This window comes from Stegodyphus dumicola, chromosome 1 (assembly GCF_044657685.1).
Source record: "Stegodyphus dumicola isolate Sdum_Otavi_A_Nest chromosome 1, ASM4465768v1".
Lineage (NCBI taxonomy): Eukaryota > Metazoa > Arthropoda > Arachnida > Araneae > Eresidae > Stegodyphus > Stegodyphus dumicola.
In genome coordinates, this window is record NC_140768.1 from 103,745,424 (window position 1) to 103,771,956 (window position 26,533).

A 26,533-nucleotide genomic window follows, 5' to 3' on the forward strand; every position below is an offset into this window, starting at 1 on the left:
GTAAATTTGTATTTGTATGAACACAGCACATTAAAAGTGTTTTGTGGACGAGTTTCACCAGTTAGCCTTTGTCTAAATACTTCAAATTAAATTTTTGTTCTACTATTACTATATTATTTCATTAATGTTGCAAATAAGCACTTTCTCGCATCCTAAATTATAATATGTGAGTAGAAATAACCATATGAACTATTCGCAAAAAATACTGATAATGTCTGTACAACAATAAATGAATTATTCAACTGAATAACAGCATTTAACCGACTGGAATCTAGAGACAAATACATTGCGACAGATGCATATAAATCACTTTCCGAGCTAAACAGCCAGTTGAACCAAAGCTAGGTAAATGGCATGTACCTTATAGACAAAAATACTATAAAATATATTTAATTTTATGTAATGCATGTATAAAAAAAATTACAGCAGAAAGTCTGAAATCCATATGTTCTAGTATCCAGGATGATCTATTATTACTTGATGGCAAATTTTTTGTTGAGTTTTTTTTAAACAAATTCACAATTTACTCCCTGACTAACTGAGATTCCTGTACGTCACTTCCAAACACCTGCAGTCTAGAGAATCACATCAAGGCTAATGATGTTTGACAGCTGTGATCACAATTTCAGCTCTCTAGTAATCGTGAAGAGAAGGGGTAGGGGTGGGATTTTTCTATTTATTCCTTCTAAACAGTAAGTGAAGTTTCAAGACATATTTGTTTAGAATGAGGTGTTGTTAATATTGGTTTTCGTTTGTTGGTAATGCAACAGGAAGAGAAAAAGAAAATCGGAAGAAGTTTAGTTAGTTCATCAAATTATGCTCCTCCTCAACTAATTTGATCCAGCTTATTACTTTTGCAGGCTCCTATTATTACAGCCATCTTGTCAAAATTAAAATTTGAATTTCCAATCATGTCAAAAAACTTTCTAATTATAAAGCTGTAGTAAGAATTGCAAAACGAAAGCATAGTGGCCTTGGCATGAGAAAATGTGATTTCAAAATTATGCAGATCAGCAACCTTATTTTAGTGTAGATTTTGTATGGTATGAAGCCAAGCATACTGTCAAATTCTGTTTTATTTAATACAACTTGGTTACTTACAACTTATTAAAAGAAAAAAACACATAAATGTATATTGAAAAATTTTTTAGAGACTCATTCTGGTGGTACAATTCAGCAACTGCTGCTAATAATGCCTCAAGCATCAACCAACTACAGCTTCTTTTTTTCATTGAGATTGAAAGATAGTAAGCATATTTGCACTGAAAAACAGCTATATAGACACAATGCAAGCACAAAATTGTAACTGGATCATTAAGTGTTAGGCCAAAGCAACTACAGAAAACAAATGCCAAACAAAGTCATAAATGCTTCATTATTTGATAAACATTCATTTTATATTTTTAATTTTATAACTTCTGCATATTATCTTACTAAATTTAAATCGATGACCTAAAATCCAAAATTGCCAAAGTCCCGATGAGTCTGGATCTCCGACTTTGTATCGTATTTGATTTTACCATTCAAACAAAGCAAATAAAATGGCTTGAGCACTAAAGACATGATATTATTATTATAAGGAATTTTCTCTCTCCTCGTGTGACTTTGTTGTATAATTAAGAGACATCTGGTTTTCAAATCTTGGCAAAGGCACTTCCAACTGTCTCATGTTTCCTGCTCCAAAAAAGAATATGCTTAACAACAAGGCCCCTGAACTAAAATGTAATGAATGAATTCATTGCCATTTGCAATTAGGTCCCCTTTTTCTTTACCATATGCCTTTGTGGTGTAGTTAGCCGGCTGGCAATCAGGAGGTCTGGAATTCAGAATCCCAGCCAGGACATCACCGTTTTTCGTGTTTCTTGCTTTGAAATAAACCTAGTAATTTTATAATATTATATATAGATTAATAGTTCTTAAATTTTGAGTTTCAAGACTGCTTTCATGTGAGGTGCAATTTGTCAGACCATTAACTTTATTTTTATGTAATACAAGGTAAACATTTTTATGTATATAAGCTATTTATATTCACTATACAAATTATTACAATATCAGTTTTAATTTATAAATTTAGAAAAAAATGTAATTGCAACAATTTTTATGAAAAGCAAAAGTATTATTAGAGATGTTAAGGCAAAGGAATCAGCAGTAATGTTTATAAATTTACAGTTTTAGTTTCAAAGGTTTGAATATGAAGCCTCCTCCTTCAGCTCCATGAATGAAAATGACAAAAGAGAAGCTGTTCTCACGTAATCCCACTAACAGAAAGAGACCAAAAAAATTCAAAGAAGTTCTGTCAGAAACTAAAAACAAAACTACATGCACTATCTATTCATGCAAACTGAAAACAACTATGAAATAGATTGGAATTTGGATCATTAACTAGAACTGAAAGATTTTTATGAATATGAAACACCTCTGGAAAATCTTAATTTGCTAACAGAAGTTTTTTAAAAATAATTTTGGTTGCAGAATAATGGAAAATGATTAAAAAAAATCTGATGTGGACACCATATAACTTCCTTGTGCAGTCTATTAAATTATTTAGTCAATTCAGTTCACACTTCGCAGCAAGGCAAAAATGCATAAAAACCCAAAACACCATCATTAATATAATTGTGAAATACAGAAAAACCTAAAACTCCAAATACAGTTAAAAATAAATGAAAAATAATTTTTGCAATTAGTTTAATGCCGTAGCCAAACAAGCCAGTTGCTTGGCCAACGGGCAAGAAGACAAATTTTTCAGTGCACAAAAATTTAGAGTTAACTTTTGGTCTCACTGGGAAAACAGAAAAAAAGACACTGAAGTCGGTTCACCACTGTACTGCTAAGAGTTTCAAATGTAAACAAACAGCTGTCACATTAGGCCTAGCATGACTTGCACTTTTGAATTTTTGATATTCTAGAAATATTGCATGCCGATTAACTTAAGGCATACAGATTTTAACTGGAACATAAGAACAACATAATTCAATCATGCTTTAAGCAAAAAATGCATAATTTACCCACATATAAGAAAAAAGAACAGAGCTCACCGAGCCAGGTAAATGGGTGGTACATATGTAATAGCGTAGTCGTGATAGCAGAGCAGCAAAACACGATGAAGATTTTGATACCAAACCAAGTTCAGCTAATTACCATCTTTATTTCCAGGCACATTAGAATAATTCTTCGTAGGCAATATATTTTTTTTTATCATAAACAATTACAATAATTCCTTTAACAAGGCAGTATAATTTTAGATGGAGAAGCAAAGCAGCATGGATGTTGGCGTGGCAGAAGCTAGGAGAATGATGCAGTTTATTTGCAAGCTGTATTTATACTAAGTACATGTAGAAAGTACTCTATGACTGGTTAATTTTAGGTTGTTATGTAATCATGGTAGGATCTTGAATTTGGGAGAACAGAAGAATTTAGGGGCAGAGCACCAAATCTAGAATCGTTAATTTTGAGGTCACCATTTATTTTTAAAGCAGCTATTGTATTTTCTTATATCTTATGCACATATATATATATATATATATATGCTTAGTGTGGCCAATTGCAACAAAAAAAGTAGGTGCACAACTAAATGCTATAGCAGTCGCATACAAAATTTCAGTGTTCTACGGCTACTCGTTTTTGAGTTATGCGAGATAGGTACACTTACACAAACATCGTGTAAAAATCCCTTCTGAATCCATTTTACAAACCGTTTGAGAGAAAAATCTTTTATTTTGCCCATATGTACAGATATTGCACAAAAAATTGTTCAAATGAATTTGAGAGCAGTCAAAATGGATATATTCATTGAAATACAATACCGTAAATTTTTCGAGATCATAGTACAGTCAAATTTTAATCCGGCATAATCTATAATCCAGACCTCAAAGCTACAAACTTTCTACGAATATGTAAATGCATAATGCATTCACACATGCGCATAATATGTTTACGCATGCGCGTTAAATGTATAACGGACGGTATAAGCTAAGCTAAAATTATCTATTTTAGTTAATGTTGCAGATTGTGTTGTTCCTTAATCTTCGAATTGGATCTGGCTTATTATTTTTTGCAGACTGTTAGAGCAATTTTGTAAAAGTAAGCTTGAACTTTTGATTATGCCAAAAAGAATTTCCGATTCTGGAGCTGCCAAAGGATCTACAAAGCGAAAGCATGTTTCGATGTCCATCAAACAAAAAGTGGAATTGCTGCAAAAAATGGATAAAGGCATATACTTTCTTTCTCTAACTATTCTGAAATCTGTTCATCAATTTCACGCTGCTCTGTGGGGGGGGGGACATAGTGGCGCGCAATGAACTAAAAGTTGGTCTGTCAGCACTATCCTTATCTTCAGGGCAGATATTTTTATTTCATTCGGCTTATAATTTCTTACTAAATGTAGTATTTCATCTCGATTTACTCTGTCTTTGATGTGATTTAAATAAAATTCCTCGCCATTATAAATATCACAAATACACATCAAATAGTTTTCTGGTTGCAATTTTCTAATTTCGGCTATGCATAATGTATGCTTTACGCATGCGCGCGTTGAAAGAGATGTTTAATAAAGTAAACAAATAAATATTAAGCTTTTTTTTTGTAAATTTTGATCATAATTGCTCTTTATTTCATAAATTATGGTTTCATATTTTTAATTTTATAATTTCTGCATGCCATCTTACCAGATTTAAATTGATGGTCTATGTATGATCCGGAAAAACCGATAATCCGGAATCGCCGAAGTCCCGACGAGCCCAGATTAAAGACGTTTGACTGTACTTTCTTTACTTCATAAAAGGAAGTAAAAATGGCACAAAAGTTAAACTCGTCTAAAATGCATGCGGTTTTGTAGCTAATCAATGGAAAGAAAGCAATGATTATAGAATTCTTATAATTTCCTAAAACAAGAGAATGCTTTTTGTTGGGCTGAGATGAGAATTGTTTAACTGCTTGGTCAATAATACTAAGTGAAAAGCTGTCAATAGCATTTGCTTTTAAGTAGTTTAATTATTGCTCAAGAATTGATTTGGAGAAACTTGGTGTGCTCTGAAAGCTGAGGAATAAAATGAATTCATCTGATTTATGAATTGCGGGTTCTATTTAGTCAGATGACAGGATCTGAAGATGGGTGAAAGGCAAACAGATGAAGGTTTATGGCAAAAGTATGTCTATTGCTGTTTCTTATATGAAGTATGACATTGTGCCTTTGCCACTATATGTGAAGTATTTGAAATGTGTATCCGTAAATATGATTTGACATCCGATCAAACTTTTTATTTAAAATATAGCAAATATATTTTATAGTGATAATGTACAACTCTTATAATAAATTATATTTACATTGATTTCAGAAATTCTTGATTGTACAAAGCCGTGATCACAGAAGATGACATACCACCAAGCTCTTGAGTTATATCCTGAATACATTCATCCAATATAACCTCAGATATCCTAAAAATAATTACATAAATCGGTATTATTGCAAGAAATTACTGTTATGAGAAAGAGTTTCTTACGCAAATGTATATAGCAGAATATTATAACATATTTTGCTTATATATATATAAACTGATGTGTACACCACAGGACTTCCTTGTACGGAATATTAAATTATATGCATTTTTTCTTGCATTTCATTTAAACTTATTAGATTGAATTAAACCTACTTCGCTGACACCGCATAAACCACAATAGAATAAAAGCATTCTTTAAAATTCACTTTGTTTACCATAGCGACACTCTGGCGCTAGGTTCACTTAACAGTATTATATTTCTTCATATTATAACTCAGAATGCACAAAATTTATATCATTTAAAGAATTATCTAATCGTTGCCACATGTTCTATTCAAATACTATAATAAAGCTTGAATGATGTATAAAAGAAATTAAGCAAACAAAACAAAAAAGAAACAGTTTTTCACAGACAATTCACAGAAACAGTTTTTCACAGAATTTCTCATTCAATTAATTCAGTTCTCACTTTGCGAGAAAGCAAAAATACATCAAAACTCAAAATATCTATATTAAAAATTACGAAGTAAATCTTAAACACTTATTTCCTCGAAAAAATTACAGAAAGGATTAAGCATGATTTAATTCACAATAATAAATGAAGGCGTTATCTTTGTTGTTGCAAAGCTAAGTTTCTCTAGATTGGCAACAAATCCACTAGTTTGCTGTTTCAAATGTAAACAATCAATGGCTGCCATGAAAATAAAGGCTTAGTGGCACTTAAACAACTTTAAAATTGTTGATAGTTCTAAAAATATTGCATACAGATTTACTAAAGGCATAAAAATCTTAACCGGAAGATAAAAACAACATAATTCAATCATTTTTAAAGCAAAAAATGTACAATTTACAAACATATAAGAGTAAAGAAACTGAGATCACGAGCTGGGTAACAGAGTGGATATATATATAAATATATTTATATACGTTTGGTGCGGCCGATTGCAACCAAAATACGAGGTGCACATCTACATGTTATAGCAGTCCTATATACAAAATTTCAATGTTCTGAGGCTACTCGTTTTTGAGTTATGCGAGATACGTACGTACGTATATATGTTCGTACAGATGCCACGAAAAATTCTCTTCAGAATTCATTTTAAAGCAGTTTTATAATTTTTTTGGAGGAAAAGAGTGTTTTATTCTGTCCTTACGTACATCTATCATGGAAATACGTCGTTAAATTGCATTTGAAAGAGGTCAAAATGGGATATTTTCGTTGAAATATGCTGCCTGAGCCTTTTCGCGATTACAATACTTCATTTTTACTTCGTACAAGGAAGTAAAAAAAGAAATAAATGTCAAAATGAGCAAATATTAATTGGATGTAATTACACATTAAGGAAAATTTAGAGGACAGTAATAAAATAATGCTTAGATATCTTTTACATATTGCTATGGGAAATGTGTGAAAAGTAAGCATTCTATACAATAGTGATTTTTAAGGTAAATTATGAAATGTCTGTTTTATTTTAACATTTTGCATACATTCACTAGACATTGTATAGAACACCTAGGCATTATAGAGTTGGTTGGTTTGGATATGGCACAAAACCACATATACACCAGATACTAAACCAACTATTGAGAAGGTCAACAAGTGTCAAAACATACCTGGAAAACAGGATTCAATATTTAAAATACCATAATACAAAACTATAAAACCATTAATATACAGATAAATAAGAACAAATATAAAACCAAAAGATAAAGTAAAGAAGTCAAGACAAATTTAAACCACAACTGACAAACTGATAACATGATATAGAAATTCATGTCATTATACGAGGGTTGGAACTTTAATAGTGGCAACACAGCTGAAAAAACGCTACGCAACAAAACCAAAAAATATCGCATATACTACACGTAAACTACATACCTACCTTACCTCTCAGCAAAAAGACTCGTACTGCCTACGTCACACGCATGCGGAGTGACGCGAACAACGAATCCTTGTATTAGCTCGCGGTCTAAAGTAAGTGTTGTCAGGATGTTTTCAAAACAAGAACAACTATGTTGGATAAAAATTGAATGTGCCAGAGGTTGTACAGGATGACAGTGTCATCAAGGGCTTCAAGAGGCTTGCGGGGAATCTGCATTGCCTTACAGAACCGTAGCAAGATGGGTGAAAGCATTCAATGAAGGACGGCAAAACGTGGCAAACATGCTGCGGCCAGGTCGTCCGAGTGTCAGCGATGCAGACGTGCAAGCTGTTGCCACATTAATGGACAGTGATCGCCGCCAAACGATTCGTCAGCTGGCCGGACAAACGGGATTAGCGCATACGACTGTGCTGCACATTCTGAAGGAACGCCTGCACATGAGAAAAATTGTTTCACGATGGGTTCAGGGTTCGTATACATTTCCTTACATGAAAATTAAGGACTTTTAAGGACCATCAAAGAAAAAATTAAGGACCTATTAGCCAAAAAAAAACCCAAATAGAATAAAGCAATTATCCATACAACCGACTTCATGCTTGTAATTTCACTTTAAGAAACTAACAGAAGTGTGTATTATGCACTATTATTAAATTCACTTTAATACTTACCATAAAACAATTTTGAAAATTAAACTAACTCCCTACAAGTTATGAAGTAGATAACATTAAATTAGGAACATAATTTCTTTAAAAACATGTATAAGTGTATTTTACACTAATAACAGTCACTATTTTAGAGATTTACATGATTAACTTATTTGATATTTATTTAAACACAGTCAACTACTATTATAATCACAATGTAAGAATATTTTGCAGATTAAAATAACTGATTTGTAAACATACAATTTATTTCCTTGGTTTTTTGAAAGATACTAGAATAATAAACTGTACAAGAAAAGATACAAAACATTTGTGCTTTTTATTAAATCTGAATACCTTTTCAGCTATTTTAACTAATTTATTTATGTCTATTTCCTTTTCTTTAACTATTCTTCTAATTTAATTTGTTTTGATAAACAAATTGAAATCAATCTTCATGCTGGTCTCAGCTTCATCTGCTAAAGCATCTACTTCTTCATTAATATCTTTAATGTCCCTTTGAAGAAATTTTTTTCTTCTGCTTCATATAATCAATTTCTTCCTCAATGATATTTCGTTTCCTCTTTGAATTTTCAGATTTAGTTAAAGATTTTTGTTCTTCTAAATACTGTATATATTTAGACCTTGCAGAAGCTGCTGCTGATCTCATTTCTTTATTAATTTCGATATTAAGAACACCTCCAGAAAATTTTATGTAATCAAATACTCTGTGTTGAAAAATGTATGATGAGTCACTTAAATTTTCAATTTCAATTGCTTTATTTACAGAGAAGCCCCTTTCCACAGAGGCCTGTCCATGTGACAAGACAAGAATCATTTTCACTATTGTCCATACTTTTGAATAGTGAAAATCATGAAAATAAGAAGTGAGAAATGTGTCAAGGGAAAGATTTTGAGGATCAAAAGTAGAAAATTCATGTAAATTTGTCTTAACTACTTTGTCTAGAAACTCTCCAAACTGCAGCAGAATTTCATCCCAATCATCTTGTAAAACATGTTTATTCTGCATTAATACCGTTAGAACTATTTTCATTTTGTTCTGGGCTTTTTCTGGACTTTTAACCATCAACCGCGGGTCTATACAAGATGCATTTCGAATAAGAGAATAATTTATTGAGCATTTAGACATTAAGTGTTATACTATTGTTAAGACACATTGTTGACCTTCTTGTTTCAATGCAAAACATTCAGCTTGTGAAATGTCCTTCTTGCGGCATTTATCATTCATTAACTGCTCAGCAATGAATCCCAAATAAACTTTACTTTTATCATTATACACTGGCCTGCAAAAATTAAGGACGAAGTCGAAAAATTAGCATATCAGCTGAACGAAGAGGCAGAGCGAACAGAAAGACCAATCAGGAGATTAAGTAAGGTGATGTATGGTAGCACATGCACAGATATGCAGGTAGACGTAATGGGGGAGTGTCTGAGTGGTATAAAGCATGTTGTTGGTGTAAGATCAGTATTTCTGGCAAAGAGATTGCACGCCGTATAGCAGTTAAAATCACACCGAGTTGCTGCCTCAGCGTGAAATGGCGAATAATCAATCTGTTAGACGACATCTGGATGCTTTTACCCGAGGTCGAATCATTGGGAAGTTGGAGGAAGGCCGCAGTGCGACAAGTGTAGCTGCAGAGTTCGGAATTCCTCACAGCATCGTTCACGACTTTGGAGACAATTTCAAACTACAGGAACAGCTATCTGGGGGTTTAGTAGTGGTCGTCCACGAGGAACCACACCCGCAGATGACCGGTATATTGCCTTACAGGCCAGAAGAAACAGGCGGCAGACAGCGGGAGAAATCGCTAGACACACGACACAGGCGACTGGACGACCGATATCGCGTTTTACCGTGGCCAGAAGACTGCACGATGGTGGTCTGTTTGCACGACGCCCTGTACGGTGTTTACCTCTAACGCCTGCCCATCAGAGAAGGCGTTCTCTGTGGTGCCGGGAACACCGGAATTGGGGAGACAATGAATGGGGACGAGTACTCTTTACAGATGAGAGCCAATTCAGTCTGAGTAGCGATTTTCATTGCATACTTATCTGGAGAGAGCGGGGAAGCCGCAATCATCCCTCGAACATGATTGAAAGGGACAGGTATGGAGGTGGCGGTGTTCTCGTTTGGAGAGGCATCATGCTCGGTAGTTGTACAGAACTTCACATCTTCGACGCAGATTCAGACAATGGGGCCCGTTATTGTAACGAGATTCTTCTTCCATATGTACGTCTTTTTAGAGGCGCTATGGGTCCGCAGTTCCTTTTCATGGACGACAATGCACCATGTCATTGCACAGTAGCTGCCGAACAGCTCCTAGAGAGTGAGGATATTGAACGTATGGATTGGCCGGCATGATCTCCGGATCTCAATCCCATCGAGCATGTATGGGATTTTTAAGGCACATGCTTGGCAGCTCGTACCTTACCACCAGTAACGATTCCGGAGCTTCGATTGGCGCTGCAAGACGAATGGGCAGCAATGCCTCAACAACTCATTGACACCCTCATTCTCAGCATGGGCAGACGCTGTGAAACCTGCCTAGCAGTCAGGGAAGATCATATCCCCTATTAAAGACCGGATGTTTCTTGTTGGACACCCATCACAGGGATGTTTCGGCCTTCAGTCGCATTGCGCTCCATGCTACTTTTTCAATAAAGCTTCTTTTTATCCCTCTGATTTCTCTTTTAGTAAGTGTTGCTTACATTACTCATGTCCTTACGTATTGGGGATCTTACGGTATTAAATGTGTTGATTTGGAAAGCTTTTGTACAAAGTTATATTGAAAAAACCGTCTCATCCTTAATTTTTGCACACCAGTGTAACAATTTGGATCATTAAAATTAAATTTATAAAGATTTTCTGCTTTAGTTATTTTTGAATATTCTAGTTTCAAAATTTTAAAGTGCTGAAGGCAATCATTTACAAGTTTTAAGATATCTTCAGCAAAAAAGGGAATAAGTCGTTTATCACTTTGATAATATTCAAGGAAAGGCAATAATATTTTCGACAGAGAGAGAAAAAAATTCAATTTTATAAGAAATGTTTTATCTTTAGTTGCCTCCAAAATATTTGAGAAGGATTTCGATGAATTTTTTTTAAACTTACCCATTTCAACTTCTTTAATGTACAGTAGCAAGTCATCCCATATTTCAATGGCTCTTTCAACTGCTGGGACATTTTGCAACCATCGGTAAAAGCAGAACTTCACAGGTAGCTTTTTTAAGCCAGATATACTTAAAAAATCTTCACGTCTTGCAGGAGAATCTTTAAAAATCTAATATAAGGAGGATAAGAATGATGGAATGTCCCAGCCAATGGATGACATCCTATGCTTGAAAGCATTGTTAAGAATGTGTAAACTACATGTCCCTAATGTCAAGCATTGAATGTTATATTCCTTTGTCAAGTCATGTTGCAATAAATCATAAAATTTCCAGTTTACTGCAGGACCATCCATCGATATTTGTAAGAGTTTTGACAAGTCTAGTTTTTCAACACATTCATAAAATTGGATAAAATAATTTCACTTGTTGCATGCTCTATAAATGCAGAAGTAAGGTACTGAGTTCTGATTTTATTTTCGTGATGCCAGTACCTCACATAAATATCTAGTTGCTTCTTTTGATTTGTCAGATTAAGAGTCTCATCAAATAGGAATATAAAAAACTCAGCATTTTTACAATGCTTTAGTTACAAAGTTTTAAAATAAGGGCCAAGACCAAAATAACAGATATAAGCACATTTCTTTTCACCACATGAAAACTATTTTGCAATGGAACTATCCGAGAACATTTTAGTGAATAACGGCCCAATATCATCGCACGATTTAAAAGAATAGTGGCTTTTGATGCACTTAAAAAAGCCCACAATATTTCTGCATCTGTAACTTCAGATTTGAAAAGAAAAGAATTGATTTTATTATTTTCTACACTTATTGATGTTGAATTAGCAGTTACATCTTTTCCTGAAGTAGATGGTTCTAACTTCATGATACTGACAAAATTCATGATACTGTTAGAAGAAACTCTGCAGTTGAGAAGGGAAAGATGTTTTGCAGCTAAAAGGGACATTACATGCAAGGCATTAAGTATCGCATATATAATAAACTCCGTAGAAGGTGATACAAAATTAATTTATGGCTTAATTGAAACAAACACATAAATTAAGCTAAGCAAAACCGTGTAAAAACAAATTGAAATGATAAAACGAAACTTAATTTTCATGTGAATTTTCAGCGCTGACTCTCCATTCTAGAAATTTCAATTTGTTTCAGACAAAGACCACATTTAATGATAAGAAATGTCAAATGAGCAAAATTAAGGACCGTTTATTCATTTTGGCCAAAATTAAGGACTTTTAAGGACCAAAAATCATTTTTGAAAAAATTAAGGACTTTTAAGGACCGTACGAACCCTGTGGGTTCCACATCAATTGACAGAAATGCAGAAATGGCTATGATACGATGCTGCCCGAACCCACCTGGAGCGTTATGAGTGTGAAAGAGATGCTTTTTTACGCTGAATGAGACTTGGGCCCGATCGTACCAGCCAGAACTGAAACGGCAATCAAAAGAATGGCGTCATCACGGGTCACCACGACGGTCAAAATTTCGTCAGAACCCCAGCAATGTGAAAGTTATGGTGATTCTCATGTACGACTGTGATGGTGTCATCCTAACGCATACCGTTCCCCCACAGCAGACCGTCACTGCACAGTATTACTGCTCATTTTTGGAGCACAATCTCCAACCAGCTTTGAGAAAAAAACGGCGAAACTTTCTGCAGAACGCTCCTCTCATTTTGCATGACAATGCTCAGCCGCATGCAGCTCAAGCTGTGACTGATTTGTTCAAGCGATCGGGCTGGGAAGTGCTTTACCATCCACCATACTCCCCAGATCTAAGCCCTTGTGACTATGACTTAATTCCTAAGATGAAGGAACCACTTCATGGCACTTGCTTCCAAACTGTTCCTGAGATTCTTGCGGCAGTAGACCGTTCCATTCAAACTATCAACAAAACAGGCACTGCTACAGGTATTCTGGGACTTTCACATCGTTGGAAACGGGTTGTACACAATGCTGGCGACTATATTGAAAGACTGTAAAACATGGTGACATGAATGACTTTTGTATTCCTTGTAAATAAATAGTTGCCACTATTAAAGTTCCAACCCTCATATAAAAGACTAAAATATTAAACAAAATTATTGTGCACTGTGGTGTAAAATATCACACAAAATGAATACTTAAAACTGTGGATGTCACAGAAAACTCAGAACATGAGCAAAACAGTAAAAAATATAATACAAATTAATGCATTTTTAAAAAGTTAAATAGATAAAATGGAGGTTTAGTCCCAGCAAAGTGGTTGATAAAATGTCTGTATTCATAAAATATAAATGGCGAGAATTAAGAAGTGGACAATCAACTAAAATATGCTGAAGTGACATAGACACTTCACATTCAGTAGAAACTGGTTCACCCTCTTTGTTCATCAGATGTCAGTGAGTAATCCCAGTCCGCATTCAGAAGGTCAGAAGAACTTTCTCGTCATGATACTTGACTGACTGTTAACACTTCACCTTGGGTATAATCTGCCTGAGTTTATTAGTTACTTGGATATCCTGGAGCTGCTGCTATTTAGTAAGCATTTCCTATATGTCCTTCTGTGTAGCTATAAGGGAATAGAATGACTGGATATATCCACTGTTTAATTTTGCTGCTATATTTGCTAATTCATTGCCTTTAATGGCAGTATGCTCGGGAATACAGCAATAAAGTATTTTGTAACCTCACTCTCCGAGACTCCAATTTAATTTCAGCATTTTCACAATTAAAGAATTTGCAGGGTATGAGATAAATCCCATAACAGTAAAACACTCATAAAAACTGAATAAATGAGAAATTTTTTTTTTTATTTGTTTTGAGATGAATAACAACAAAAAATAACTGGCTAAAATTTTAGCAGTAAAAAGAGTATAGGCATCATGAAATTTCATGCCCTGTATTTTATTACCTTGAAGAAAGCTGATTAGACTCATTATATAGAATGACAAATACTATTTCAGAAGAGTATGAAAAAGGTTTTTATTGAAAAGACACATATGAAAATAAAAGCATAAAATATGAATGATGACATTTTTGTACAGAAACCAAGAACCAGTGACGGATTACTTATTGCTACAAGATAGGCTGACATGGTATTTTTCATTGCACTTAACTGCATTGTTATACTGAATACACCTTCAAATTTCATCATACAAGTACACCCCATGAACCTTTGGTTCAAACCTTATGGGCTGGCTGCATGGTTGGTTTTTGTGGTTTTTCCCATGTGCAATGTGAATATGAGTCAGTTTCCCTCAGAAAGTCATTCATGAAGGCATCTCTTCTCTTAGGCGGATAGCCTTTGTGCTTTGCTATATTCAGTTAAGCTTAGCTAAGGTATCATGCAATCCTTAGTTAACAATTAAAATTTGCATTTTGACTTGCTAAGGTATGTTTTCTTTTTAATATGTTGATTATGTTTGCCGACTTAAAAACGTTGCAAAAGCCACCAATATGCAACTGATAAGTAACTTTTACCTTTTCATCTGTAAAAAGTCACCATATTATGTCAAGGTGATTGTGTTAATGCATAAATACCTATATGTTATGCCATGATATATACTAGTTAACCAAAAAAACTATACTACAAATATGATCATTTCATTTCCATAAATATCACTTTCTAAGTGTTGAAATCTATAAATATAAACAAATTTTTTTAACATACATGTTAGATAAAATCCATGGATTAAAGTTGCCTTTCTCAACACGAGATATTTTTTCTAGATAATCCCAAAACTGATTTCTGTTACATATTATTTCTTCAGAAACTCTTGGATCAATAGAAAGTACTTTCCATTTTTCTGTGTAAAGAGGAGGTTTGCTTGATTCAGTGCCAGGCTGGTGTTGTGGGACATGAGACATCTTTTTAGAATCGGGTGATTTTTCAGAGGTCCTATTATGAAGAAGATGGCTCGTATCACCTTCACAGTCAGCCGGTTGATGAAATGCAGATTTCATGTTCTTACTGGTTTGATTTTCATTGCTTTATAAAATAAACAGCAAAATATATGTTAGCAAATATAATCATGGAAACGGTAAATAATTAAAATAAAACAGGTGTTCCCATGACGTAAGAATGATCATGTGTTCATAAACTCATACCTAAATTATCAAGCAACATAATACAGCCAAAAAGAATATACATATTTCAAATGCATATATTTATTAAACTGCATGACATACGAATATGAAACTTTACACACATATGCACAAACATCTCAAGTTCAGATTACAGATGTTCAATATATCCTCCATCAGTGACATGAACAATATTCACATCGATACTCAAATTCCTCCAATACTCAGGGAAGCATGTCCGTCGTCACTAATGTTATGACAGTACGGATCCGGTTCCTCACCTCTTCCAGATTCTGTGGGAGTGGTGGTACATAAACGTTGTCTTTAATGAAACCCCACAGGAAGAAGTCAAAGGGTATCAAATCTGGTGACCGTGGAGGTCAGCTGAGACATGCTAAGTCGCCAGCTCCTTGACGACCAATCCAATGGTTTGGTAGAGTTTCAGTCAGACAATCACGCACTTGGTGACGCCCGTGAGGGGGGTGCCCTGTCTTCTTGAAAAATTAAGTTTTCTTCGTGCAGCCTCGGAAACAACCAGTTTTGTAACATAACGAGATACTGCTGACGGTTAACCGTGTTTCCATCAAAGGAGAATGGGCTGTAAACAGATGATCGGGATATCATACAAAACACATTGATTTTGGGCAAATCCCGTACATGTTTAATGGCTGCATGTGGGTTCTGTAGGCCCCAAATTCGAACATTGTGTTTATTTACATGACCACTAACATGAAAAGTCACTTCATCACAGAACACGATGCATTGTGTGAAAGTGTTATTGTCAATAACATCAATAATCTCATTACAAAATGCTACATGTTTGCGTTTTGTCTTCAGGATGCAGAGCCTGTAACTTGTACGGCTTCATAACCAACCGACGTCTCAAAACACACCAAATTGTTGTTGTAGGCAGTTGTTACTCCCGACTAGCACGATGATTGATTTTGGAAAGCAATTTGAATTCGTACATTTTTGTCGGGAACACAAGGCGGTTAGGACTCTTTCCTTTACATACACATCCTGTATTTACAAACTGTCAATACCATCTGCAAATGTTCCACCCTTTCGGAAGATCACTTTGGTACCTCCACTTGAAACGTCTTTGCACTGTATTCATGGAATTGCACTTCGCAAACTCGAGAAACACAAAATGATTTCTGCTGCGGAGTAGCCATTTTAAATATGTAACAGTTACCATGCAAAACAGAAGACAACTGACATCTGGTGGCTATTAATATAAACTAGACTATGTATTCGTTTCACGAATAGCCGATCCGAGGCATAGTGATCGATAGTTTGGACAAAATAACACTTTGTAATGCGTATATTCTTTTTGAAACATGGTGTATATTTAATATGTATTAAAAAAACTTATACATTATTTTATCATGTATCCTCGCCAGCTAGTTTATGAAAAATTAACAGATATTTGCATCATTTTCTCCTTCTGTTGTTATACAAAGTCTTCCCCTTCAAGAACTAATTTATTAGTCAATTATATTTCCCTGATTATTTTTATTCAGTATTTATTCAATTGGTAGCTGCAAAATTAAGCAAAAAAGTGACCTCAGTATGGTAGATGTTTTCAGGGAAATTTTTTCCCAGTAGGGGGGGTGGAATTATGCTGAAATATTTTTGATCCTGAAGAAGAGGAACTTATATCTGATCACTTTCAAAATGGATAAGGTTAACCAAAATCCATGCCAAACTATGGGTGCTCTTCCGCCTGATTTTAAATGGTTAACTAAAATTAAAACTAAGCTGTCTGGGGATTTCTTTCTAGGTGACGTTTCTTTGTCACTTATTTTTAACCTCTGGTGAATTTTTCTTTTATCTTCAGTTCAAAAAATTATTCTGTAATATTTTAATCATATTAATAATAACTGAATTTTTCATCACATTCAGAAATTTGAAAACAAAATCCAAATGATAATATTAGCTGTCATCGTATTAAGTGGTGTTGAGTATATTTAAGTGCTGCTAGAAATTTATAACTGATTGGAAGATTTTTACTACTATTAATTATTTGCCAGATAATCTCAAAGTTTGTTTTCATATTTTTTTATATGTTGTATCTATAAGTGTATCTGTTGATTACATAATTAAATAAAGAGCAGTGTATGACTATCATTAAGTAAAGAGCTATATGTTTTTTTTCAAAAAACCACCAGAATGCTGGTGGAATCTCTACCAACGCTTTTCCAGCTGACAAAAAAATATGCAAGCACCAGAACATAATATTATTTTGAAATTTCAAGTTTATGGAAACAAGTAATTAGGAATATACTATACCTTTTAATTTTATCAGTTTCAACTGCTTTGTCAATAAAATTTTGTTTTACAGTAGGATTTTCATCAGAAACAAGCTTACACCAAGTCTTTTTCGATGGATGTAATTGAGTACTTGACTTTTTAGGAATGGTCCCACTTTCTATCTAGTGTATAGAAGTGATTATAAATTTAGATGAAAATTAATCTAAATTGAAGAAAATATGGGCTACAATATTAGCACAATTCAAAAAATAAAATTCGGAATTATGACCATTCCTATTTAACATTGTCCTTTTTTGTGATCGCAGTACTGGCACATATTTTAGTTCAATACTGCACAAACAAATGACAGTAGTGCTTCTGTTGCATTCTTTTGTTTTTCACATATATTGGTTGCACTACTGACACATCTCAGTTTCTCCGCTACTTGTATGTAGTGGCAAGCCTACAGATTAAAAGTATAACATGTTGCTGGCTGTATGTAAAATTAAGAAGACTGTACTCACTCTTTAATTTGGGGAGGGGAGGGAATGTGAAACTATTGCAGTCAAAAGTCTTTAATTTCGGACTCGACGGACTTCGGCGATTCCGGATTATCGATTTTTCCAGATTATACATCATCAGTTTAAATCTGGTAAGATGGCATGCAGAAATTATGAAATTAAAAATATGAAACCGTAATTTATAAAATAATGAGCGATTATGATCTAAAGGGTATCAAAATTTACAAAAAAAGAAGCTTAATATTTATTTGTTTACTTTATTAAACATTTCTTTCAACGTGCGCATGCGTAAAGCATACATTACGCATAGCCGAAATTAGAAAATTGCAACCAGAAAACTATTTGATTTGTATTCTGTGATATTTATAATGGCGAGGAATTTGATTTAAACCATATCAAAGACGGAGTACATCGAGATGAAATACTATATTTAGTAAGGAATTATAAGCCGAATAAAATAAAAACATCTGCCCTGAAGATAACGATAGTGCTGACAGATCAACTTCCATTTCATTGCGACCCCCCCCCCCCCACACACACACACCGCACAGAGCAGCATGAAATTGATAAACAGATTTCGGAACAGTTAGATAAACAAAGGATATGCCTTTATCCATTTTTTGTAGCAATTCCACTTTTTTTTTTGATGGACATCGAAACATACTTTCGTTTTGTAGATCCTTTGAGAGCTCTAGCATCGGAAATTCTATTTGACATAATCGAAAGTTCTAGCTTACTTTTATAAAATTGCTCTTACAGTCTGCAAAAAATAATAAGCCAGATCCAATTCGAAGATTAAGGAACAATGCAGTCATCAACATTAACTGAAATAGATAATTAGATAATTTTAGCTTATACCGTCCGTTATACATTAAACGCGCATGCGAAAACGTATTCTGCGCTTGCGCAGACGCATATGCGCAGTCGTAAAGGTCTTGCGTGCACGCGTAAACGCCTATGCGCATGCGTCAACGCGGTGCATGCGCAGAAAGATTTTAGCTTTGAGCTCTGGATTATAGATCATTCCGGATTATGGGTGTCTGAATTAACGACTTTTGACTGTATTGAAATTTATGTTCCATCTCAATATGCCCATTTAATTCGAATGCTAAAGAAACAAGGCACCCTATTCAAATTTTTGGAAATAGAACATGTTGATTATACTGATGTAAATAATCTCTCAGATCATTCAAAATTTCATTGTAAGTATTGAAAATGACACTGTACACCTCAAAGAAATTTTTACACTGAAGGTAGAAATACAATCATTGAATTACTTCTTTCATTAGGCTTCTGTAAAGAAATAAATTTTAAGACTGCCAATGTGAAAAAAACTTCCAGATGTGGAAAAAGTCTGCAGTACTTCCAAGAAGCAACATAAAAAAAAAAAAAAAAAAAAAAAAAAAAAAAGTTTACAATGAACATCTTGTAAAATATAAGATAAAAATTTGACAATTTATAAAGTTTAATTGCTAGCAATGCAATACCAAACTGTTACTCAGCAATTTAGAGTAATCTAAAACTTGAAATCATAAAAACAAGTTTTTCTTGGGAAATCGTTCCCATTCTTTTTCATTTTGATTAATGAAGTAACACTGAAACATTAATGCCATTTTATAATTTTATATTACATGCCACAATATAGTAACATTATTAATAAACATTAGTTTCTTGTCAGTATTTTTTTTGTTATTACTACGAGTCACAAACTTTCAGCATGATGTTAAAAAAGCTGATGTGTACACCGCACGACTTTCTTATATGGAATATTAAATTATATGCATTTTTTCCTGCATTTTATTTAAACTTGTTTCCTCAAATTTCATTAGAGATATAGTTCTCATTCAATTAATTCAGTTTTCACTTTACGGCAAGGCAAAAATACATAAAAACTCAAAATATTTTCATTAAAAATTGAAAGGTATAAAAAAACACCAAATACAGTTCAAAAAATTAAAAAAACAATTTCTATGCAAAAACAAGCAATTCAGCCAGCAGGCAATAAGGGAAATTTTTTGATGCACAAAACTAAAAGCTTCCTATTGGTCTCACTCTGCAAAAAGACACTGAAGGTGCAGAAAGAATTAATTCGCTATTGTGCTAAGTTTCAAATGTAAACAAATATGGTTGCTATGGTAAAAAAAAATAGGCATAACCACACTTAAACAACTTTTAAATTAAGATAAAATAACACGCCGAACAAGTATTAATTTAGAAGTCAAACAACCCAAAATCACTATATCTTATATCGTTCATTTGTGCTTTGGCAGCTGAGGATGATGGTTAGCTAAAACCATTGAAACTAGTCCTGTGAAAATTTGCAAATATAACGATGGTTTTTGGTTGTTTGAATTCTAAATTAAAACTTTTAAATTGTTGATAATTCTACAAATATTGCATGCAGATTAACTAAATGCATAAAGATCTTAACCGGAGATAAGAAAAACATAATTTAATCATTTTTAAAGCAAAAAATGCACAATTTACCAACATATAAGACTAAAAAAACTTAACTCATTGAACTGAGTGAAAGTGGGTATATATATTTACATACTTTTGGTGAGGAAGATTGCAACCAAAATATAAGGTGCACAACTACGTGTTATAGCACGTGTTATAGTATTATTGAAACTAAGGGAAACTTTAAAGCTTTTTATCTCAAAACTTCATTTTTTGAGTAGTTCCAGTATTACAGCCATAAATGATATATTCAGACCATATGAAAATAGTAAATGTTGCATTAACTGATAATTTAAATGTCAATTACATTTTATACCAATAACATGTTTCTGTGCATCAGGTTTTTCTGAAAATGTAGATGGTTAGAAAGGGGAATTTGATCCTTTATAGCAAATCCAAAACAACAAAATTTAATATAAATGAACTAAAAACTAACTCCCCCCAACCCCCCCCATAAAAGTCCTTCTTATAACAGAAACAAATATTTAAGATTTTGTTCCAAAATTTAGGGTCACAGAAAGCAACAGTCATTATGGAGTCATATTGGCAATACACAGTTTCCTGATTTCAAAAGTTTGATAAAATTTAACACTTCCTAAGCTTGAAAAAATTCTCAAGAGTGCTGGCTGCAGATTAACTACTGAACAGAACTGACTTATGGTTCTCACAAGCCTTTAAAAATTTTTTTTTTTGTGGTAAAAATCCCCCAAAATACTCATATATCTATTAAATTCTGTTTCTACATACTTTCCAAATATTACTAAATTTTATTTCCAATGAGTAGCAGATTTATCAAAATTAATATGTTATGTTTCACTGAAGCTATATATAATAATCAACAAGTTTTCTGCACAAAATTTCGCTTTTAGAATATTAACAAATAATTACCTATACAGATAAATACAATTAATATACATAATTTTATGATGAAACAAATATACAATAATACAAAATAAAAAAAATTACTCAAATCTACATATATTCTAATACACACTCACTTCTGCCTTCTTAGGTATTATTTCAAGAAAGTTTAATTTTCTTCCTTTCTTTTGACTGATGGAGTTCAGAACTACAATTGTTTCACCAACTAAATCATCTAATATGTTGTCAACAGCTGTTTCTATATTTTCATCCTAAAAAAAATTAAAATATACTAATTTTTATTAAGTAAATAAATAAACAAGCAAATAAAATTTTATAATTTAATCTCTTTTATGTGAGTGAAATACTTGCTTTGTTGAAAATTTAGCTTTCACATGACAGAGCCAATGTACTATTATAACACAGTCAAATCATACCATAGTGAACTTGGCTTATAATTAATGAATGTTTTGGTTCTTGTCCAGTTCCCTATATGCTTAATCTTATTTTATATGCCCATAGCAAATTTCCAAATGCATAAAAACTGGATATAACAATTTTTGGACTGAAAAATTTTCCAGAATTTCTTCAATTTTCAAATGAAAAATTTCTAATCCTTAAATTCATCTGTTTAGGGTATTAAAATAATGAAAACTTACTTTAAGTTACTGCTCTTTTATCTTCACTCCCATCTTTCTTTGAGTTTTAAATAAAAAGCTATACAAAACAGGTGTAGCTTTCTTAGAAAACCAGAGCATACAATAAGCATACCTTAGGACAGTAATCTCAAGCAAATTGCATGTGGACTGAATGTAAGATCCAAAAGCACAGATGGGCTGAATTTTTTTAAAAACCAAAATGAGAATATTTTTTAGCAAAACAAATTTTTTAAACTAATTTAAAAATTTACTAAATATTTATCCAAACATATATAAATAATAATAATGGCATGAAGGAAAAAAATTCAAATTTATATTTATTTTGTGCCTGAAATCTAAAGGTTGAAAATTTCTGTTAGTCGCATATTTTAATTCAAATGTATTGAGCTAAATGGTAAGTTTCCAGACCGACATTTATTTTGAATAATTCTAACATGTTGAATTAATGAATAAATAAGTTTCTTTAAACATAAACTAAAAGTACACAAATGACTAAAACTAAAAGTGGTACAAAACTTGAGAATAAATAATGACAATCTATCTTTAATTTATTAAATTTTTCTTTCATGCATACAGCAAAATACATATATTTGTTTGTAAATAATTACAAACTCTTTTATTTAAAATCGTAATATTCAGCTACAACCGCTCATGATATTTTGATTTTGATAAAGTTTGTAGCCTTGGGGGAAAATTACCAGAAATTATTTTCCTCATAAACTGTAGACCATTATCAAACATTCTAGTTCTAGGTTTTTTTTTTTTTTTTTTCCCCCTCCCATTTATTAATTTTCAGTTGTGGGAGGAAAAACTGTTCAATGTAAATATAACCCCAAACAAAGTGATTATTCTTATTGCAAAAGTTTGTAACTGAGGTTATTTACTTATTAACAAGTACAAAAAAGCAAATGTCAGTAACAAGGGTGTTACTGACATTTGTTGTTAATGATAATAAAAATAATGTAAAATTGCAATAAAAAATTAATATCTTAAGATTTTCATCAACTTTTTCCCATAATAAATAATGCCACAACAATGCTGATTAATTTTGCAGGAAATGTATTTGCAGCCTGCTTGAAATCGCTTCATGGCCCACAAGCGGTCCGTGGGTTTTGAGATCACTGTTGTAGTAGATCCTATCCTATAACAGACAGTGATCCAAAGAATCAATGATCTGTTGAGATAAAAAAATTTGAATCTGTCCTTTTAATACATTTGAGATCTTTCCCTGAGCTGTCAGACAACATTCTGTCCTAGGCTGGTGCTTATACATAACTGTAAATTTGTATTTTATATGGAAATATGTAACTGGAGGGATGGGTTAAAATCATGTCTTGTATGGTAATTAATTTTTCACATAAAATTACTAATGTACAATAAATGTGAAAAACAACAAAGACAAATTTAGTAATTACAAGTAATAACGATTGCAATTAATTAATATTTTTTTTAAAAACTAAAGTTACTACTAGCATTATTTGGGAGTTGTGACTATGCTAATCACTCTCTCTGTGTGATTCATCAATCAGTTTTTACACTATTTTGTAAGATGATCCTTTCCCCCCCCCCTCAATCACATCAGACAGAGTAAACCAATATTTTCAGTCCCTTGAAGTTTGTTATAATGGATTTGCTGTGTATGTTAAGTACTCCTTTCAGGTCAAAAATCGCAATACTACCTAATATTTGCATTAGAAATATTTTTAGCTCAGTCTTTCCATTCCTTTGCACCAAAATAAGTTAATATATCATCATTTATTTTGCTTCATCTTATTGCTTTAATCATCATTGTAGCCACTCACACTGCCATTCCATGTTGCAGAAGAGCTTTTACTTATTTTCCAGATTATGAGTATATATCACAGTTAAGAGAGCAACCACCTCTGTGATTTAAAGAATACCACATTTCCTTACATTTTCTATCCCTAGCTTACACATTTGCATAAATTTCCTCTTCTTCTATTGTATATATCTTTTTCCTCAGAGGGCTAGTTTATTGGTAAATTGTAGCCCTTCGATTATTTAAAATTTTTATTCAATGCGTTAACTTTGTATTTGCATTTTTGAAACATATTTTGTGCAGATTATTTGTTCAGCTACCTGAACATGGCAGATATTCTCACACTTAAGAAAATTTTCAAACTTGTAATTTCACTTTACTTCTGTTATCTACGCTTCAGTTCACTGTACCCTTACCTACTACTAATGTGTTCAATCTTTCAAAATCCAGGACTTCTCTTCAGCCCCCTTTGCCTGCATTTCTCCAGTGTCCTTCTTAGGAACTGTGGTAAAGAATTATTCTTGTGAGATGCCCCTGGTGATTTCAAGTAATCGAGCCATTCAGTTACTGCCAGATATTGGCTCAATACCCATCAGATAATGTTCATATTATTATGTATTCTTACTGGAATATAAGCTTCTTTTAAAGAAATAATATTGTGATAGTTACCAGTAGTTTGTCTATGACTACTTTTTGTTTGTTATGTTCATACTGTAGCCATGTTCTTTGGAAACCAAATTATTCATATAATTTTCCTCTCTTGCTTTTCTCAGGTAATAAAAGTAGTTTAGAAAGGGATAAAATATGGTAATATATTCTTCTCAATATTTTAATGCTTCTTGATAACATTAAATTTTTTTAATATTAATACTATTATTATCTAAATAAAAGAATTAAAGTTATACTGAGTGTAATTCAGCCACAGAATTTAATTTGCCTTCAAGATAATTTTTGAAATAATTTTATATTACTTAAATTTAGCTACTTAAAATTATGCCAGTAATGTATATATTAGAAGCTAATTCAGGTGTTCTCAGCAGTTTTTGCCTCATGTACCACTTTTCCCATTGCTAAAAGATCATTCCCTCCTTTATAAAACTCCAAAAATGCATACCTGCAGTTATTTAGATTTAGAATATTTTCTAACACCTTTTATAAATTAAACAACAAAAAGTATGAAAAGTGTTGGTAAATTCCAAAATTTGGGTGAAAGTTATTTTTTATATTCATAAAGTAAAACTAAATATTTAATAGCTAATAAAAAGGATGACAGCATCCCCCCGAAACTATATTGGTTATTATTGATTAAGGAAAAATCACAAAAATGACGAATTACTCAAAAAGTTAAAAGTAGAAATTAATGAAACTGATCCTCAGAATGCAATATATAGTAAGGTATAAAACAAAATGAAAAGGAATTACCAGGCAATTATTGTGTTATAGAAATTCGCATGTGTATAAAATGAACAAATTGGATGTGTCAATGTTTGGTATAGGAAAATTACCTTCAATATGGAGTATCAGCTTCCCTAGAAGCAATAACAACACATACAGCAATGTGTGACACTGTCAATTATGCAGTTTATCAGTTCCATAGGAAGTGACAGCTCTTGCAGTGACAGCTTTTACTTTGAAATAGTATAAAATTAATGTTCATTACATAAATAATTTAAGGCATTATAGCAATTAGCCAAGGTGTTGTCATTTCGAGGGGAATTTCCTACTCTAGTTTCCAAAAATTAAGGAAAAATCACAAAAATAGCAATAACTCATTCAACTCATTCAGTTGCAAGTGTGGCAAGGAGGACTGAGAGCATCTATATGTTTTCCTCAAGCATCTCCAAATATGCTTGAGAGGATTAAGGTTCAGTGACTAAGCTGGCCACTTGATGCCCTGAATTATTTGCTCTAGAAAATAATCATCCATGATGCGAGTCCTGTGTGTTGCCATCCTGTAGCAGGAAATCATCACATATTGCCCGAAATAAGGGTGCACATAAGCATCAAGGCTGTCATCTCTATGGTTCTGAGCATGCATGGTTCTGCATGGAAAAAAATGAAAGTCTGTGCATTCACCCAAAGAGATACCCCTCAAACACAGACACTGCCTCCTACTTAAGCATCTCTTTCACCTATGTTTGATGGACGATGACTGGTTCCAGGTTCTGTCCAAAGCAAATAATGTCTAAGCTTTTGGGGCTAATCTCGGATAGTAAACCTTATTTGTAAGAGAACAGCCTTTCACTGATCAGCCGTCCAGTGGACATGTTGACGTGCTCACCCCTTCTATGATGTGACATGAGCGCCATGCAAATGGCTGATCGCTCACATACAGACCTCCTTCATGAAGCTTTCTACGCACAGTTGACACTGACAGCAACCTTCTGGTGGCTGCAGCAAGGAAAGATTTGAAATGAGTCAGAGTTGCGGTTCTATTCTTTCATGCGCATAACAACAAATATCGGTCACTGGTGCTCATCGTAGCAGTTGGTCATCCTTGGCTGAATCTTCTGGATGCCGAATCTGCGGTTAGAAATTGTTGCCAAAGTTTACAAACCATAGAAGGACTCAGATTTAGCTATCTGTTCACTTATGTCTGACTTTGTCCTGCCTCTAGTCTCCCAATAACTACCCATGGCAGGTCTTTGGGCTAATGATGGCTAGAGGTCATTGTTACGAATTGGCCATCCCAGATTTCTTATCACAGTATCACAGCAAAATTTGGAGGCATGCTGTCAAACATGCAATTTTATGCTCCTCA

At 33.2% G+C, this 26,533-nt stretch overlaps 2 protein-coding genes across 5 annotated transcripts in view; one reads left to right on the plus strand and one right to left on the minus strand.

Moving 5' to 3' along the window:
* The window catches only part of LOC118197800 (alpha-ketoglutarate-dependent dioxygenase alkB homolog 4), a 197,994-nt gene that overhangs the window by 13,854 nt on the left and 157,607 nt on the right, over positions 1-26,533 (plus strand). The gene's annotated exons all lie outside the window — the stretch shown is intronic.
* Positions 5,245-26,533, minus strand: part of LOC118196707 (uncharacterized) — a 125,156-nt gene continuing 103,867 nt past the window's right edge. For 2 of the 3 annotated variants that reach the window (XM_085818570.1, XM_085818567.1), the window contains 4 exons: positions 21,471-21,605; positions 17,531-17,673; positions 14,826-15,143; positions 5,245-5,436 (listed from right to left, as the gene is read on the minus strand). In XM_085818570.1, coding sequence (XP_085674696.1) covers positions 5,322-5,436; positions 14,826-15,143; positions 17,531-17,673; positions 21,471-21,605 — 711 coding nt within the window. In that variant the 3' untranslated portion in view covers positions 5,245-5,321. The remainder of the gene's footprint in view (positions 5,437-14,825; positions 15,144-17,530; positions 17,674-21,470; positions 21,606-26,533) is intronic. The other variant, XM_085818576.1, reaches the window with a different exon arrangement.